This window comes from Haemaphysalis longicornis, unplaced genomic scaffold (assembly GCF_048455015.1).
Source record: "Haemaphysalis longicornis isolate Haplotype H1 unplaced genomic scaffold, Haemaphysalis longicornis Haplotype H1 scaffold_10, whole genome shotgun sequence".
Classification (NCBI taxonomy): Eukaryota; Metazoa; Arthropoda; class Arachnida; order Ixodida; family Ixodidae; genus Haemaphysalis; species Haemaphysalis longicornis.
In genome coordinates, this window is record NW_027526204.1 from 128,361,705 (window position 1) to 128,381,400 (window position 19,696).

The 19,696-nt window shown below is 46.8% G+C and overlaps 1 protein-coding gene across 1 annotated transcript in view; it reads left to right on the top strand.

The window, feature by feature from the left end:
* The first annotated feature begins 251 nt into the window (after positions 1–251).
* The window catches only part of Wb (wing blister), a 115,744-nt gene continuing 96,299 nt past the window's right edge, over positions 252–19,696 (top strand). Inside the window, exon 1 of the mRNA XM_077690699.1 lies at positions 252–576. Within this exon, the coding sequence (XP_077546825.1) occupies positions 417–576 (160 nt within the window). The 5' untranslated portion in view covers positions 252–416. The remainder of the gene's footprint in view (positions 577–19,696) is intronic.

Here is a 19,696-nt window from a genome sequence, read left to right on the forward strand (position 1 = left end):
TATCAGCGACCACTTTCATTAATCGGTATTTTCGTTGCACGCGCCATCCGACTTCCACAGCAACGCGCCGAGTCCGTCGGCGCACTCTCCTTTTGTGAGCACTCGTACGCAAGCGTACGGTGTGTCTGCTTATCGTTATCGCCCCAGCGTACACACGCCCCCTCCATCTAGGGGCCCCGCTAGGTATCCTAGGGAATTACGGCGTCGTAACGGATGTTACGAAACACCCTCGCGGCGTTCCGCAGGGTGCACCGCTTGTTCCCCTGCTATTCGAGAGCATGCATCCCGCGCCGCAAAATCGTCGTTGAGAGGAAGGAGAAGGTCGGTCTTCGGCGGCCGCTGCGAGCGTGGAGGGCGTGATTGAGCGTGCCTTGGTGCGCGCCCATAGCCATGTGCTTGAGGCCCGGGCTGGGTCCATGGCCTACGCGGCATTCCTCGTTCCGGCGCGCCTCACCCACGCTGGATCTTCGGCGGCCTGTTGTTGGTGGTGGTTGCTTGCGCTGTTCGCCGTAGTCGTCAGTCCCTGCGAGCAGCCCGACGATTGTCCGTGGAACAGCGACTGCCCGGACTATGCCGGTGAGAGAGCCGCGCCGCGAGCTTTATTACTGCCCTTGGTTATCGGAGAGATAAGGAACGTTTGTAATAGCGGTGATACATGATATCGTCGTGTGACTTCTCGAGTCATGCTCGCGCCCAGTATAAAAGCTGGCATTGATAAACCAAGCGATCTTTTTTTACGGCTTGTGAATCAGTTGGTTAGCGATGATGAAAGCGAACTATGCGTGTGGGACGAATGAGCTACGAAAACTGTAATTGTGATTGGAATCAGTTTCGTTGATTTAGCCGGTGGCCGTCTGCATGGTGGTAAATTTTAATGTTGGCTCTCTATTGCTACGTTTATTAAAAAGTAAATCGTTGTGTGAGTCGCTGTCAGTTTTTTTTTTTTTTTTTGCGAGTAGGTACGGTCTTGGATGAGTTCACTGGAGATTGGTTCAGCAGCGATTAAAATTATTAGTAAATGAATAAGGGTGATCGTTTATAGAAATATGTTCAATAATGTCATCTCGTGTGCGCGTGTGTGTTTGGGCTGCTAGCAATTGTAACTGGTCCATTAAAAAGACTACGCAACTTTGATTGAGATATACGTCACCATTTGCTGTGGTATTAACACACTAAATATTTCTGTACTGCATGAAAGCTTTGAGATTCTTTTAATGAGTTGGAAGGCACGAAACCCGACTAATTTGGTTCTAATTAAGCAACTTTTTTTTTCTTTGCGAAATTTGAAGTGTGTGAGAAATAGAGGGTCAAAAATTAAAAAAAAAAAACCGCCTTGTTTGTCCACCAATGCGATGCAACTTATGGGCCGGTGAGTACTATAATTGCTCAATATTTTCGAATAGAAACCACTGTTTTTTCAATTGATGCACATATTTTGAGATGGTACGTCACCATAGAGCTCTAGAATGTTACAAATTCATGTATATGTATATTCAACCAGCGCGCGTAAAATCTCCAATTTTATTGATTCACGGGCTATTTAAACTATAGTATTGGCTAGATTTATAGCAATGACTATAGTAATGGCTAAATCCGCATGAGAGTTCCTTAGGTGCACGAAACAATGATACAACCTTGCGGGTGCCAGAGATAAATGAGAAAATTAATTTTGATCCGTTAGATGTGAAATTTCCGAAAAATCGTAGAATTCGTTTTTATACTTCGGCGCGAAGCTGTAAATACGGCCCAAGAAACCTCGGGGCGTTTGCGAATACACAGTTTAGCGTTGTTCATTCCGAGGCTCAGGTTTCAAAAATTTTCGTTTTAGTGGGCCTGCGTGTCGTTAAAACAATTTACTCTTCAAAGTCGAGCATCTAGGGTGGGGCGATGATGAATCGGTCAGCTAATCTGTCAGCCGGTCGGGCGGTCAGGCCATACTGTCCTTAGTTGTACAGGTAATCGCGAGAAAAAAAAAGGGCGAGTGAGAAAGAGGGAAAATTTTTCTAAGCTGTTGCATGCGAACAAATGTGAAGTACAGTAGACTCTCAATGAACGGAACTTCAAGGGACCGAAAAAATTAGTTCCGTTTAACAGGAGTTCCGTTTACTGAGAGAGATGTTCTAAGGTGCAAATTTATGTGCGTACCCACTTCTAAGGGCATTTCATGGAACTCTAACCACTAGAAAGTGACTGTAGCTGGTAGTTTTTCAGAAAGCAAGAAAGTTACAAGAGGCTTAGGCGGAGCATTCACAAAGTTGATTTGGCAACAATGAGTCACTGTGCACTACAAAATGCATCAATTATTTTTGTTTGAGTCCTTGCGACTGCATTTTCACGGAGGCTAGAGGCCGGAACTTCGCGAGTGCTTACGAGCCACCGAATTTAGAAGACGGCAACGTGGTAATGAAGGACGAATAGCACAACGATGGCACGAACGAGGCGACAGGAGGTGAGCCCTGTAGCCTCGCGTCTAGAATCAAGACTGAACGACTGGAACAAGAACTGCGATGTTGCATTCGTTGCGCTAACACGGCTAACCACTTACGAGACGAGGCTTACAAGGCCAGCGAGGCTAAAAAAAAAAAAAAAACACGGAGGAAGAAAAAACAAAAACGAAACAGCCGGAACCGTAAAAAGCTGATTCTCATGCCGAGGGGTATCACAAGAAGTTCCGATTCTAGTTCCGTTTACTCGGTGATGCAGAAATTTTAGTTCCGATTAGGAAGTTTTTTTACGTTATCTGAATACAAAACCAACCAACTTACTGGCTACTGTTCTGTTTAAGCGGCAATTCCGTTTAAGCGATGTCTGTTTATCGAGGTTCTACTGTACATATCTGTCGCTGCTGACTTCATTGACAGATAGCGACTTTTGTGGGTAAGCTTTGTAAAGTCGTTACATGCTACTATAGTGGATTTTTTTTTTGGAGAAATTGCTTAGTTGACTCTACTATGTCAAGGTTTTTCTATACTGGGTGTACGTCACAAATCTGATTTAAGCTACAATAATTGTTGCATCTTTGAACAACCAAGCCGCCATCATATTTCCATCAGCGTTTATACTTTCTCCTAATATCCAGGAAGACTTGCCTGACGATAAGAGTAAAAGTAAAAAAAAAAGGTAAGAAAACAGTCCAAAACGTGCGGTTGTGACAGACACCATATATCACTTTATGGCGTGCACGTAATCTGTATCTATATAAAGAGAAGTGCCCGGCTGGGTGAGTGACTGACCAGCCAGAAGTGCTTATCTTTATCATGGCGTAAGAGCTGATAATGGATGGATTTAAAAAAGAAAATCTATTTTCTGAAGTAGTGAAAAGGGCTATTTTTTCTCTCAAGAATTCCTCTTTATCTCGCGGCCCGTTCATATATCAAACTAGTTTTTGCCCATATAGGCCACACGTTTACAAAGTAATTTTGCGCACCAACACCTAATGGGGTGAATCGGGACTGGCGACCAAATTACTCGTTTTTACGTTTCCCGTATACGCGTTAGACTATAGTTGATATATTAAAACACCCGGGCGTTGTCTATGCGGCATGGTCTGCTGTATGCTTTACTGGGTGGAACGGCTTTAGAAAGAATTTGGCTAACCTTTATACATATTTTTTTTTGCCACGTGTAGTTTGAGGCATATGGTCTTTTACTTAGCTTTATACGCCTAGATTCATATAGTTTCTTTATGAAGTAGACAAGAGCGTCAGTTGTGCACTTGAGGTCTTGCCCGCGTGCAACCCGTCACGTCGCACGTGTACTTTATTGCGTGCTATTTGATTTTTTTTCTCAGTTTTAACGCTTACTTATGTTATGGTTATTATTAAATTGGTTTTTGTTCGGGCACAGTTCACAAATTATGTATTTGGTACCGGGGGTTTACCCAGAATTTCGATTTTGGGGGGCGTCGAAATACTCTGGAGGGGGGGGGGGTGCTGTTGGGAGGAAAATCTCTGGGCGGGGTGCTCGTGATTGCGGAATTTTTTTGGGGGGGTGTCGAAATCCTTCTGGGGGGGGGGGGGGGTGGTGTTGAGGGGGTGTTCGGGGTGTGTATAAATCCATGATTCTTCGTACTATTCAGCATGTTGAAAGCCGCCCTCGTCGGACTCTCGGACTTGAGAGAGAGAAAGAGAGAGAGAGAGAGAGAGAGAGAGAGAGAGGGGGAGAGAGAGAGAGCGAGAGAGAGAGAGGGAGAGATAGAGAGGGAGAGAGAGAGAGAGAAAGAAGGGTTGGTAGGGGGGGGGGAGGTGTAATGAAAACGCCGTGTTTCCAGGGAACCAGGGAAGTTCCAAGAAATTTGGCTTCTGGACTGACACTTCTCACTCGATGTAAGGGAGGAGGAAGTTGGGGACATAAATTGATCATCTATTGAATAGTGCGTCTGTATGCAAATAAGCATTAGTGTGTGAGTTAGAGAGAGAGAGTTTAATGGCTACAGAGATGTTGCGAATGTGTCGACATGGCCCACGTGGTCAAATGGTTGGATAAGATATATATATGATAAAAAGAAAATGGCGATTCCGGGCTATTTTTCACCCGGAACCCCCTAACCCTTGTATAAAATCTGGAGCTTGGACCCCATAAATAATGTTTACAGCTCCCTCATTTAATCCTCAAAAACCTGCAGCGATGAGCGGAGAGAAAATGCTGCAGAATGATTTACCTCCCGATAACAGCTCATGACTGCTTGAAGCGCGAGCTGCTATTTATAGGTGAACTGTCGGCAGAGAAAAAGATGCCGGTAGTGTTTATACGGAGGATACGTAACAGCGTCGCAGCGGCTGAGGCTTCGATGGCATCATGGAGCTTGTTAAAGTTAAAGGGACCCTGCAACTCTTCCGATAAACGCTTTCACACTTTCCTGCGCGTCTGGAAGCACTGCGAAAGATTTAGTTGTCACCGGCACGGAACGGCACTGCGTGATTTGCTAGTCGCAGCAGATACGCCTTCCGTTTCTGCTTTGCTTTTGTGGCGTTCTCATTAAAGCTGCTAGCGAATGCGCGCATTGCTGCAAGTGAAGGAAAACCGGCCGATAGCCGCTACACCGCTCTAATGACGTAATTCCCGCGGTCGAAGAACGCCAAGACGTTGAAAGAGAGAAAAAAAAAAATATTTTGAGCAAGTTATCTAGTGGGCCCAGAATAATTTTTGGCTAGTAACTTTGCGACCCCCTAATCTGGATGTGTTGGTTGACTACGTTCTGCAAGCATTTAAGATTTCTAAGAAGGTTCAAAGAAGGACCCACCGTGGTGGCTCAGTGGCTCAGGCGTTGTGCTGCTGGGCATGAGGTCGCGGGTTCGATTCCCGGCCGCGGCGGCCGTTTTTCTGATGGAGGCGAAAAGCAAAAACGAGATTTCGGCAGGTGGTCAAAATTGAGCCGGAGCCCCCCACTGCGGCGCACCTCATCGCCTGCGTTGCGTCGGTACGTTAAAACCCTACAACAGACAACAATCAACCCGTGCTGCCCTATTTTTTTTTTAATTTTTGAAGGTCCGGGAACCTTTGTCTGTCAACAGATGGTGTTAAATGTAAAAAAAAAAACACAAAGTGCGAGAGAAAAAAAAAAATCACACCATATCCACGGAATGAATGATGATAAGTGGGGCGAAGCTCGAGAGGGGAAGATCATCGCTAACCGTAACTCTCCCGTGAAAGTTCGCCATTCCATCATTAAGAAAGACGTAAGACTGTGTGTGTACAATGTACAAATCAGCTTTTATTTTCGGAGTCAATGCTCCCAGGCCCAGACCTGGTGAAAGACCCCGCGCCATCGAGGACTACCCCGCACCTCCACCACAATTTGTCACGTAGGATGGGACACAACGGTAAAGAAATAACTTTTATTTAGGGCGAACTTGTGCCCGAACAAGACGAGAGGAAACGAGCAAAGGTCCTTGCGTCTCGTTCGATCTCCGAGAACGACTGCCTGCGTTCGTGGCGTGATCTCTTGCGTGATCTCCCCCTCGCAGTGCACGTGCGCTCGCGCCTCCGTTGGCGAACGCAGACAAGCTCGCGCTCCCGGTGCCGAGTTTGCGCTGCCGGTTGCAGCCGGTTCTTGCGCGTGCAACGCGGCCCACTTTGCGACATCTCCGAAAGCATGCGGCGGTCACGTACCACGAGACACAAGGGATGGACAGACCCATGGCTTTAGGAGCTTCGCCCCTAAAAATATTATTCGAGTTGTTGCTCCTGAGCAACATTGGACATCAAAGGGTTAGCACAGTGATAACTGCGCTTTTAGTGCTGGCCCACAATACATCGCTCCCGCCCATATTACGTCACTGTGGCGCGAAATTTGAATGTTTTTCAATATTTCTAGCGTTTCTTTTATCGATTAAAAAAAAACGTCTTTCAGGGCTGGAATGGAGCTGATTGTGTTTTCAAATTAAAGATAGTTCTTTTAAATATAACGTTTATATTGGGGCTGTTCAATTTACAGTCTCGGACTCACCGCGGACTCCCCGAGAAGCAGTCCGGCGTTCGATTTTCCCATGTATCCCTTCGGTGAATCCTCGGACTATACCCGCGGACTATCCGCGGTGAGTCCGAGACTGTAAATCAAAGAGCCCCATTATGTCTTCATGGCCTCTTTAAATGCGCAATTAACCCGTCGATAATTGGAAAGAAATACTCGTTGAAACCGTTTCACGATAAATTTTGCGACACGCGGATACCCTTCAGCGTGAGGTTACCCATAGTGTATAAAGAAGGAGCCGTGGCCTTGTGAAAGATTTGACCAACAGCTACGTTGGCGTCTATCTGATACACGTTCTCCCGCGAGTCTAGAAAATGTTCGTCTCTCTCCCCAGCAGAGTATAAACCCCACAAAAGCAAAAAAGAATAGTTGTGCTCTTTATTTTTTGTTTTTCGTGCGCGGTCGTAGTTATTGTAGGTTGAAAAATGAATGACATTCGATAGCGCATTTGCCCGACACGTCCGTGCCGCGACGAGAAGTTCTCACGTTTATGCACCGACTACCCCCCCCCCCCCCCCCCCCCCCTCCTACATTTCCCACCTGAAAAGAGCACGCGTTGTTTTGAAATTCGTCAGATCTGCTTCGCTACTGCGTCCAACACTCACAGGATGGTGTCAGGTTCGTGTTCGCGCTACTGGAGGGCTGCGAAAAAAAAAAAAAAAAAAAACCCTACAGCCGTTTCACTCAATGTGAAAGCTGTCGCAACTGCAGAGCAGTGATTCGCCATAGTGCATGGGCTGTAGCGCCGTTATCCGCTCACTGCTACAGTCCAATGCAATTCACATTTCCCGCCTTCGCAGTGCTCGCGTGCCCCCTGCCTGAAACTGCGCCAGCGGGAGTTCTGTTCTTTTTGTGCTCGCTTTTCCTCCCGCACGTGCCGGCGCTGCACTGTCACTTTTTTCGGCTTACTATCGTAAAAGCCAACCCAACGAGCGTTCCTAACTAAATGAACGCGGGCGCTGCCGGTTAATTACGCATATTTTGCCTTAAATGTATCTGCAGTTTTCTTTGCGCTAAACAACGGGAAGATGTATGACAAGCGCCAGCGATTCACGAGTTTCGAACGTTCTTATGACTATATAATATAAACCGCTTGGCTTCCGAAGCCTCTGTGGGACGCCGCGACGACAGCTGCTACGACGGAACGCCGTGTGGCTCTATTGGGTCCAGTGAGCGAGCCACGACGACAAGGCGAGCCCCGAAAGTGCTCTGAACTTGAAAGACATTGAAAGAGGGAAAATGAAAAAGGCTTTGCTAGCGTGTAACCACACGTCTAGTTTTTTTTTCTTTTTTTTTTTTTCCTTTTTTTCTTTTTCTTTCGTGCCTCCACATCCTACGTCCGGCGTCAGAGAAAGCAAGCCGCGCGCTTTCCGCGTTTTTATCTCGGCGATACGTGCGAAACGGCTGTTACCGCGCTCTGCCTTCGCGAGAGAAACTGCTCGGGCTTTCAGTGTCTGTATTCCCTGGGCTTAGCTCGAGTGCTGCTCTGACGAAGCTCACCCACGTTTCGTTTATTTCCTTCCTTCTTTCTGCCTCGATTCGCGCCTTGCCAGCTCTCTCGTACGTCCTATTACCTGTCCATCATATCCTCCGTGTTAGCGTGTTACTTCTTTCCCCGCCTATATATATATATATATATATATATATATATATATATATATATATATATATATATATATATATATATATACATATCCTCCTCACACCCACGATAGGTTTCTGTTTTTATCTTGTCTTTTCTTTGTGTAGCTCGAGTTCGCGCACCCCGATATCGTCACTTGAAGGGCAGGCGGGGAAGGCGTACGAGGAAGGCGATATCTCGCATACCTGTCCGCTGACACGTATCTTGGTTACAACTGTTGCGAAGCTCCGCCGTATCGCGGAGCATGTGAGTCACGCGAGCGGCATCAATAGAACATGACGAACTACACAGCCGCTGCCGATCGCGTTTGATCGCGCTCAATAATGCACCTGCAATCCGGCTAATTCGGTGACATTCGCTGTTACTGTTTTCCGTTCTTGCCATGTGGGTCTACACGGCGAAAGAGTCATTACACAGTAATAGCATATGACGATTATCAACAAACGCGGAGAACTGCGAGATAACGCTGTAAATGCGTCCGTAATGTTTTCATTCTCCGCACCTTCCTTGTAAGGCTATATTAAATTTATTGATTAATTCGGGTGGGAAATATCTCCCTAGATCGCAAATATTGCCTCAAGACATGTACTCGTTCGCGCTGGGATTTTTAGGGTTTTCTTTTTATTGGTTTGGTATTCTTTGCGCCGTTCTTTAATTTTGATTTAGCGTTTGCCTTTACGATTTCCTTTTCAGATTTCCTTTTCAAATGCTGCAAGCAAACTTTGCTTGCAGAATTTACTTTTATCTCATTTTCAACCTTTTGTTTGTTTGTCCTCCCATAGTCTAATATTAACTTTACCTCACTGTAGTCATCCCAATCTAGCATACCAAGCCCTGCCACCAGCAGGGCTTACTTTACCACTTCACATCAATGGGGCCACCGAAAAAAAAATACAAGTTTGTTTTATTCGAAAATTTTGGTGCTTCATAATGCCCCCAGCGCTTGTCCGAATGCAAGCGATGCTTTATTGACTGAGAAATTAATGCCTTTAGGTTAAAATTTAGCTTTGACCGCAAAATCGCGTTTCGTGGCGTGTGCGATGACGTAATCAGGACAGGTCTTCAAGCGAACGTTGTTTAGTCTGCAGCGCGCTGCGGAACGCCTAGTTTACCGTAACTGTTACAACTCAAGAAAGGCATCACGTGATGTAGTGTATCACTCCGCCAAAGCGCCGGACCCGTGACGTCAGTGCGCACGCATTTTGAAAGGGGTTTGCTATGAATGCGTGATATCGTCTGCCTTGTCTCACGCAGTTTCTTTGTCGTCAACTGCAGGAGTCGTTTATAAGCATATTAAGTCCAAAAAATCACGGGAACGGCTCACGCCATGTTAAAAATATTCCTAGTAACGCCCTACTTGCGCCACGCGGAGAAACATCCGGCTAAGGCGATAAGGCACAGCGGCAACTTCCGGTGCCGTTCTTAAGTTGTCACCGAGTATAGATGGTGCCACCCTACTGCGCAGTACCGCTGTGCGCGCTCGCTTTGTTTATGACCGTATTTACGCCTGGTTTATTTTGGTTGCGGTAGGTAGTGATCGTTTTGTGAAATATGCTCGCAAACATAGTCGCGTAAGACAGTTTCGCTTAGGCCAACCGACCAGTGTCATGTGAGACAACCCCAAAGAGCCGGAGCGCTCCATAGTGCGCCCAGTTCCAACAGCAGCGCGCACTGGTGCTTCTATGTTTACGGGTACTTTCCTAACCTCCATTGTTTACCCCACCATTCTTGCTGCTATAAAGTGAATATTACATTACATTTAAGCGAAAATAGCTCGTTCTGCAAGCTTATAAGCCCTGCCTAACTTGCGTTTGCTTTTGCCGGCCTCAGCCAATCGCACAGCTGTCCATAATGCGTCATAGTCTCTAGTGCGGGAAAGGAGGGAGTGGACCGCATGGTCGTTTTCTTTTTTCGAAATAATATAACTTATTTGAGTGAAGTTTGCGTGAACAGTGGCGTCAGGGCTATTCTACCAAGGCAATCTTTCGAATCAACCAAACTTGCATTTTGTCTGCACGGCTTCTTTAAATAGCCCTCTCTTTTTCTCTCCCATTTATACGGAGTGTGAAGTTTGCGTGAACAGTGGCGTCAGGGCTATTCTAACAAGGCAATCTTTCGAATCAACCAAACTTGCATTTTGTCTGCACGGCTTCTTTAAAGAGCACTCTCTCTTTCTCTCCCATTTATACGGGCAGTTCGAGTTGATTTGCTCCCTGATATCACGGCAATAAAATCTATTATCTCCGCAATAAAAATATATCTACACCAGCGGTCAACGTTCGCATTACAAAAAAGTGCTCTCGCGGGTCATTTTCACTGCCATAGGGGCAATGAGCCGAAATCTCCGAGGGCAGCTAAGCACTTCTTGTGATTTTTAAATGCACAAGCACTTATTTCCGGTTGAACCCTCTTGGGACGACGTGACTGCTGCGCCGTTGAGTGAGGCCAGCGTATCCCTCCCTCCTTCTACTATGTCAGCAGCAGTTCGGCTAACAGCTTTACTAGCAGAACAAGTGACACATAGACACAGCTGTCGTGAATGAGTTAGAGACAAATAGAGACTGGTGGGAACGAAGCACGTAAGACGACAAGAGTCCGCGAAACAACGCAACAGCGTTCGACAGCTGACCTCAGCGGTCTAACAGCGATCCGTAAAGAACACGCCGTGGAGACAAGCCGCGCCGCGGGGCGCGCATACGTTACGTAATCTCGCTTCTGCGAACAACGCAGGCACTCCCGCGTTGAGAGTGGACGCACAGAGGAGGGATGGATGTGCGCTGGGCGCCAATAAATCATCCACGCGTCACGCGAGGCCCCCGATGCAGCGTCTGCGTACGAGGCCCCCCGCTGCCCTTGCAGCCGCAAACGCATGGGAGCACATGTCCCACGCGTTATGGCTGCAACGCGTGCGAGGCACTCCGGGTCCAGACTCAAAGACCTCTGCACCTGCTGTCGTGTTCGGACCTAATGGCTCTTCGGCGGGAACTGTATACGAGCGGCTGAGTGACGTACGCCAGAGCTCCGTCACCGGAGAGGGCCGCCGCCGCGTCTGTCGGCTCCGTCCTGTCACGTCGCTCCGAACACTTCCTAGTGCGCGCAGCAACGCCCGCATGGGGCGTGAACTCGTCCTCAAGCGACGCTGTTGTGTCTTGCGACGCTTCCTGGTTCCTCTCTGTCTCCCTTCTAGCCGTCGTTTGTACGTAGTGTCTCTTCCCCCGAGTGTAATTCGAATGGGCTTGTATTGGATTGGAATGGATGGCTTTGTTCTAGCAAGGAGGCAAGAAGGCCCTGTTGCGGCATGCGGGAGCAAGGGTGGGGCTTGGAAAACGCGAAACTGATGGTGCGCTTCTGTTGGAAGCCAAGTAAGGCTTATTGCCCTTACGGCTGGCCACGCCAAGTTCCAACAGGGATTGTTTTTTTTTTTTTAAAGCGAAAGCTTTTTTAGTGGGCCCGATGACGTTCTGCCAAAAAAACTAATGCAATTCCTCATGGGCCGGTTGGTCGACCAAAAAGCTCTGATAAGATATCTGGCCACACGGCGCGTGCGTGAAACAGGGCTTCCGTTGTGTCAAAACTGTTACTTGAAAATCTCGGCAAAGGAACGGTCAGGAAGCAGGATCGATCAGGAAGCAGGAGTGCAATAGTATACCTTTATCTCATAAGCCACGTATCGGTATACATTAGGTCGCTCGTAGAAGCGTTTACGTGGTGCGCGAAAACTCGTCGCATGGGTTCCTTCTTCGTTTGCGACTTGGGTCTTTGAAGGTTTGAAGATATATTGGATGCACTTTCAGTTTCGCGCTTCTCTCGACTTTCTTTGGGAAGGGATTCCTTTTCCCGTTGTATGTTCCTCTTTAATATCTTGTCCTGTGGGGGTTGACAATCTATAAACAAAAGGAGGTTGCTAGGTCGCACTGCATCTGGGGGTTCAGAGTAACTTGCTTGGATGGATTGGAGTTAACCGTCAAGCGAACATGCTATATCATGTCGCCTGTGCTTCCCGCCTCCCATCTTACCCTGAATAAGCGGCGCCATTCCACTGCCTGAAGGCAACCGCAGGAATGTATTTTTCCCCATCCCATAATAGCCAGGAGTCATTCACGCAGGGTTGTTTGTTTTCGGGTTTTATGTTTTTTTTTTTCAAAATCGGTGGTCGAAAATCGGGTGCTTTTTTTTCAAGCGATAATCGGGGAGAAATCGGGATTTTGGTGAAAACATCCCAAAATTCGGGTTTTTTCAGGTTAAATCTAGGGGTGTACTAAGTAATACACTCAGTTCATTTGATCAGTATACGTATCATGAGCTTCTAAAGTTTAACGCGTTGGTGTTCGCTTTAAAGGAGCCATGAAGAGAAAACACAAGTTTGGTTCATTCAAAAGATTTCCTCGTTAGAATCATACTGACATCACTTTTAACGTAAACTTCGCTTAAATAAGCTGCATAATTAGGAGAAAAAAAAAGGGAATAGCTATGCGACCCACTGGCTCATTTCCCGCAACAGAACCTATGATGTCATACCAGACAGCTCTGTGACTGGCGGAGGGCGGCAAAAGCAAACGCAAATTAGGCAGAGCTTATAAGCTTGCCGAACGAGCTATTTGCGCTTAAATTTAGGGCACATTCTCTTTAAAGTCCTAAGAATGGTAGTACAAACAGTGGAAGTTACGAAAGCACACGTAAACATAAAAGTACCGATGCGTACTGCTGTTGGTAGTGAGCGCTCTACGCTTGGTTTAGCTGCACAGGACTGCGGGACTTTGGGGTTGTTTCCGACGGCACTGGCCGATTGAAGCAAGCGACGATGTCTTACGTGACCGTATTTGTCGAGCGAGCACCATGTTTCATGAAACGATTGTCTCCATGAACAAAAAAATCCAGGTACAAATACGTTCACAAACCAAAGACAGAAAACTGTTTGCCGTGGTGTGGTGGTGCCATCTAGTTTCACTAACGGTAAACAAGGCCCGGTGATGTCATTGCAGACCACAAAACGCACGATTTAGCGGAAAAATCAAAATTTTAACTACAATAAATTATTTCTCAGTGAATAAAGCATAGTTTGCTTTCGGACTAGCGCTGGGGGCACTATAAAACACGAAATCTTTAGAATAACTGTTTTGCCTTCATGGCTCCTTTAAGCTGATAGTCGAGGCCCGTCAGGGTTTTCCAGCAAATACTCTCTGAAATTTGGCGTTTGTTTAAAATGAGTTGATAATGATGGCAGGAGAGCATTGATAACCTCTAAGAAATGAAACATTTTATGCAGGAAAAGCTGTTCATGAATTTTTTACACATCCTTGTTTACATACATTATCATCTGCATGCGCAACATGTCGGTCTCCATTCGAGACCTGTCGTATCGTTGAACGTGTATCAGCCGGGAGAAAGTTCTCTCGACATTACAGATTGCGTAAGGTAGGCACAACATTGTTAGTGCCGCATTTGCCAGCGTGCAGTAGTGAGCGGCAGAGTCCTGCAATACTCACTGAGTTCGCAAGCTGTGTTCGTGGGGCCCATTGCTTCCAGCAAGTCCTGGACCGTCAGCGCACGATTGTGCTGATCGCTACTTTGAAAAGGGCCATTCGAGGAGAAATCTGGTTTAACCCGTTTCTCCTGAAACGTGTTCTGGGTGTAAAAACCGGGTTAAACCGGGTTTTACCCGAAAAGGAGCAACCCTACATATACCCCGCCAAGAAGCGTGCATCCCTCACTCACGTTCTATGGGAACGTTTTTCTAAACCCTCCACGCTTAGATCACATGTCCAGTACTTACGCTAGAGCAGTGTGAGAAACGAAGCTGAGCACTATGCTGACGTTGAAAAAGCTCCTCTCGGATGCCGCCTGTGCTCAAGGACTGCAAGCCGCCACCGGAGGGTGGGAGGCGTTTCTAAGATCTCCCACTCCCTGCACCACCCCTTCTTAGTTTTAGACCTAATAAAGTTGTTAATCATCATCGTCGCTATAGGAAGCGGTCAATCTACCTCCGTGGCGCCGAGGTCAATCCCTCTTCTGCGGTTTTGCGCCAAGGCGTGGAAAATGGCAAATGTACACAAAATGCGCTTGCAAATGAAATATCAAGAGTCAGGAGGAAACAGAAAAAATAAAGCGCGGATGCAATGCTCCAGTAAGGAGGCGCCGCGGAATGACCGACCAGGAAACCGCATCTGCTATCCTGATTGGTCTGTGTCACATCCGCTTCATGTATCCTACACAATTGCCTGGCGGGAACTTGTATGATGATGAGCTTCACAGTAGAGCTCTACAAATCGCACTTTGCTTGGGTGTTTGTCCTTGGTGGAGGGTTAGTAGTTTACTGCACATCTATCGCCGAGATCCTGTTCTTGGACTGCCTTCCGTTCTCAAAGCTTGTTCCAAGCATATCAGTCCTCCGTGTTAGACCAGTTCCTGCGTCCTCCACAGCACACCCTGCATGTGGTCATTCCGAGAGATGTTTCCCGTTCTTTTACGGGATTCAGAGTTGTTGGACCCGGGATGTAGTGACCATAAGCGCTTTTGCGTGTCCACCCCAGCATCCTTCGTGGTCCGTGAAGGAAATGGGGTGGGGAGAGAAGGCCAAGGTCAGCTGGAGAGGGTGGAGAGAGGTTGAGAATTACGTTCGAGATAGAGCAGGTTGCAAAGTGAAGGGGGGAAGGGGGGGGGGGCGGTTGCTGATATCACTGAGCGCAGTCATATCCTATGGTGAATCCGCAGCCAAGCAGGCCATCAAGCCCAGGTTCGATTATATCAATAGGTAGAAGACCAAGCGCGATCAGTACTTCGGTGACAAGGGCGATCTTGAGGAACAGGACGAGGGTGCAGATGTACGTGGTCATTCCAATGACTAATCACGCAAACTGTTGGGAAATTGTGACGGAGATGTGATACTCATCCGGCTTGATTGTTGGTGGAACAGTGCATTTAATGAAACACCTGTCGAGTAAAAAAAGAAGATAAAAATGGGAAAGAAATGAGAGGCCGAAATATGGCATTCTCAGGAGAAAACCGTATGAAGGAAAAAAAAAAGGCTTATTAATCATTGACGAGCACACGAAAAATGTATTAGAATAAAGACAGCCGTCATTAATTGATGCTCTGTACATTACCAAACCAAGTTTTCTTGCTGAAGCGAAACAAAAATAGCGGCATAACCCGAAACGTGGGACCTGCAATTTAACCCGCGCGCTCGCAAGAAAAGCAAAGGAAATGAAACGATATGAGTTGATGAAGCACAAGGGGTTCATACAGAAAGCCAGAACAATGGTTACAAACGAGTGATTAGACTTAATCACGGGACTATAACTTTTGTTCTGGCATTCATCATCGTTAGAACACGGCTGATTCTCTTCAGACTTCGTTCATGTTGTCGCGCGTACCGAGCTATGTTTATCTCCTGCTCGCAGTACCCCCTCACCTCTTCCTCCCCCCTCCTTTTCTGAAGAGAGCGGCGCAGTGCACGCATGCAGTGCCGCACCGATTCTCTGCGTATATATACAATGCACGAAACGTGCGCAGCGTTCAGGGTCCGCGCGTTGCACGCCTGCGTCTCGTCTGGGCGACTCGTATACTGTGCCCCTTCCTACTTCCTTGACTACGGCACGTATACTACGAGGAGCCGTCTGAGCGACCGCGTCAGAGCGCTTACTGCGGGCACTCATTCTCAAAAGCCCCGCTCAGCAATTCTTATTCCTTGATCGGCGTTTGTGCGAAAGCATTAGGTGGCCCATTGAGCAAAGAAAAAGCGGTTGATATTTCTTTCATAGGAATCGGTAAAACACGAAAGTGAAATGTGCCATCACAGGGGCATTTGAATGTTTATTGTGCACCGATATGAACTTGCACATCGCTATTTACATTTCGTCGGTATGGCACCGTTAACATCAACATTAGACACTGGATTACACGCGCCGGAGCATTGCGTAAATCCGATTGAAATTTGAAACCCCAGGCGCTCGCAAACCGTGCGAACGAAACCGAACGGGTTGTCAGCGAATCGTTTGGTGAAGTCACAGTACCCTACAGCGAAAGGAGCATGATTTGCGGGTCGGCAGCAGTCTTGCGGGTGTGCTTGGCGAGCGACGTCCTGCTGGCAGGTTGCTTAGGCAAAGGTGCGACCACATTGGTCCTGCTCCGTGGCGTGTACGCCAGACGCTTGCGTTGCGACGAGCTCAGCTTGTGGAACGCGGCAGCGGCGTTCCACAAGCTGAGCGGCGTTTCACATAGGCGGCGGACATGTAACCACAGCCAGAGTTAGCACAGCAGCTTACGCTGCTACACGCTGCCCTATCGAGGCGCCAACTATCGGCGATCATTAGCGTCATGATGCAGTACTTCGCTTCGCCTCTCGTAGACGGCAGCTACATCTGAATGGAGAAGTTAGAGGGAAGGACATAAAGCGCGTTCGTACAGCTATCCAGGCATGTCTTCATGGCTCAATCGTTTCACACCTCCCGTTGCGGCCAGAGTGATCGTGGGCTGGGAACCTAGCGCCGCCGCGGCAATGGAACTTTTTCTGGTGATGTCATTTCCGTGACGGTTATGACGTCGGTGAGGTTTATGCACCCCGGCATAAAACGCTTTCGTGTTAAAATTTGTCGCCCATCTGCTCGCTTCGCTGCAAATGTTGAAAGACAATATGTCTTCTGTCGCCCCTGCCACCCCGTTTCTGTTCCAGCTTTCCGCCTTCAAGATCGCTATGGTCACTACATCCAACGAGTCATTAGATCCAAAGAGTCAGGGTATACACTGGGTCACGTGATGCCCGAGTCAGGAGATCCAACGAGTCAAGAGATCCACCCAAGTTACTAGATACAATAGATCCGACGAGTCAGAACATCCATTCGAGTCACTACATCCAACGAGTCATTAGATCCAACGTGTCAGGAGATCCACTGGGTCACGTGATGCCCGAGTCAGGAGTTCCAACGAGTCAACAAATCCACCCAAGTTACTAGATACAATAGATCCGACGAGTCAGAACATCCATTCGAGTCACTACATCCAACGAGTCATTAGATCCAGCGAGTCGGGAGATCCAACGAGTCAGGAGATCCGCCCAATTTACTAGATACAATAGATCCGACGAGTCAGAACATCCATTCGAGTCAGAACATCCATTCGAGTCACTACATCCAACGAGTCATTAGATCCAACGAGTCAAGAGATTTACTGGGTCACGGGATGCCCGAGTCAGGAGATCCAACGAGTCGAGAGATCCTCCCAAGTTACTAGATACAATAGATCCGACGAGTCAGAACATCCATTCGAGTCACTAATCCAACGAATCATTACATCCAACGGGAAGAACCGCGCGTGCTTGTCTTTCTTGGGGTTGGGTGCGCATTGTGTTTTCCGTTCTTTTGTTTTTGGCTTGATCGTGTGAGGGCGTTGCACAAGAAAAATCTCTTTGGTTTTGTTCGTTTATGTCATACTTTCCTGGAAGTTTCCATCTCCATTTTTTCTTTTTTGGTTTGGTGCATAACATAAATAAGATTTTGTTCGCTGATAATATTGTTTTTTTGTAGTTTTATTTTGTTTTTGTTTCTCTTTGCTTTATGAAAATTTTAGAGGCCAGCGCTCTTGCCTGGGGCAGCCTAACAGCCCACAAGAGGCATGCAGTTTCGGGAGGGCTAACGTGGTGATGAGATGACCTCACGTTGTAGCCCCTTGGCTAGCAACAGCAATGCTACCTGCTTCCATCTGCTGACCATATAAAGAGGCTCTTATTGTACTATCCTCCACGAACAACGCATTAATTATGTTCTTGCGCTCTCCAGTTCCATGAGTGTGAGTGAGTGAGGGAATAAACTTTATTTATACGAGCTTCAGGAATGTCTCTCACTCACTGGCAAGTTACCCCGAAGTCAATAATCATTATACTGTTAATGTCCTCTGCAAGATAGGTGCCTTTCTCCTAATTAAGCTTGTGACAGCTGCTGACCAACACCTTTTATAGAAAAGCGGGTAAGGCGTTGTCCTGACCCGCTTCCCATCTGAATGATAGTTAACTCGGCGGGTTTAAAATTTGGCGTTCCTGCTCACAGACGGCGCACTAAATGGCGTATCGATAGCACGCAAAATGGCCGATGGCTCAAAGAATATATAAAAAAAAAACACGACAGAAAATACACAAAACACGCACGCACCCGACGACAGCCGTCATGTACTCTTTTTAAAGAGAAGCTCTCTATTCCTCGCTGATGGCGGCCGTCCCGCCACGAAAACGCACTGCAGGAAAGCTAACATTACACAATTGGAGGAAACATGATGATGATGATGATTCGAACCTGGATCCCTCGCTTTATGAAGCCGACGTCTATCCGATTGCACGGTCGAAGCAGTTCGGATTTTGCAAGTATAATCGAACCTCGTCGTAGCGAACACTGATATAGTGAATTATCGGATATAGCGAACTGAATAGGAAGTTTGTTTGGTCACGCTTTATTTGAATGAGACCTATTCTTTTTATAACGAAACCGAAACCTTGAGAGCCGCGTGATATCGGCTATTACGAAGAAATACATGGCTTCCGCGAGACTCAAAACTCGACAGCTAGCATATTAAAAGCAAAATAAAAAAAAGTGGGACAAAGCAACCATTTTTTAGTAGCTTGAAAAACAGCACAAGTAGAAAAGGCCCTTTATTGGGTGGACACTGAAAAACTTCATTCCGCTCAGACTGTGAAAAGCCACCAGGTTAAGGCCACCTCCTCCTCCAAGTAAATAAGAAGGCCGGCCTGCTTTGCCGAACCAACTCCGTTCTGTGGTAATTTCACGATCTCACGTTCCGGTCTGTTTATTTTGAAATGCCACAGGGAGACAGATAAGGATTACCTCGTTTATAGTGGGTTCGAGGCCTAGAACAATGCATTTTTGATATAGGATTGTTGCGGGAGACAAATTGCCGATTTATTAGCATCGATGTTTACCTCTACGGTTACAACGAATGTCGGATATAACGAACTAATTTACTGCCCCGATACTGCTTTGTTATAACGAGATTCGACTGTATCTACTCATACTTTTTTTTTTATTTATTTAAAATTCCTTACAGGCCCCTTTTACAGGGCATTGAGTAAGGGGGGTAATTGGTGAAGTGTTACAGATCATGCAAAATTGATTCACGCGTTACAAAGCATAGCAGCACAATGAATTGGGACGAGGTTTGCAATATAAGTTGAAGTTAGCAGACGATAACAAGAAGAAAAAGAAAAGACGTTTTCATAGTGCACACGCGACAAAGTGACCCGATACAATCATTATAGTATATGAAGGCGACATCAACCAAAGATAGCTGGCTTTACCGACCCAATGCGCACCAATGAGAGTTTATAATTTGCAGAACACACAATGGAAAAATCACCAGAAAAAAAGGCATAACGTATGCCCATACGCCGAAAACATTTCCAGTATGCAACAATCATAATCGGGCACAAAATGCGACACTGAAAAAAAAAAAGAAAAAGATAAGAAAGCGCCAGCTGTGCAACAGCTGGTGCTTTACTCTAAGCTACTCTAAGATACTCTAAGCTACTAGAACTTCTAAATAAATCTAATTCGTACAAATTAATCGCAAACGCCCACTTA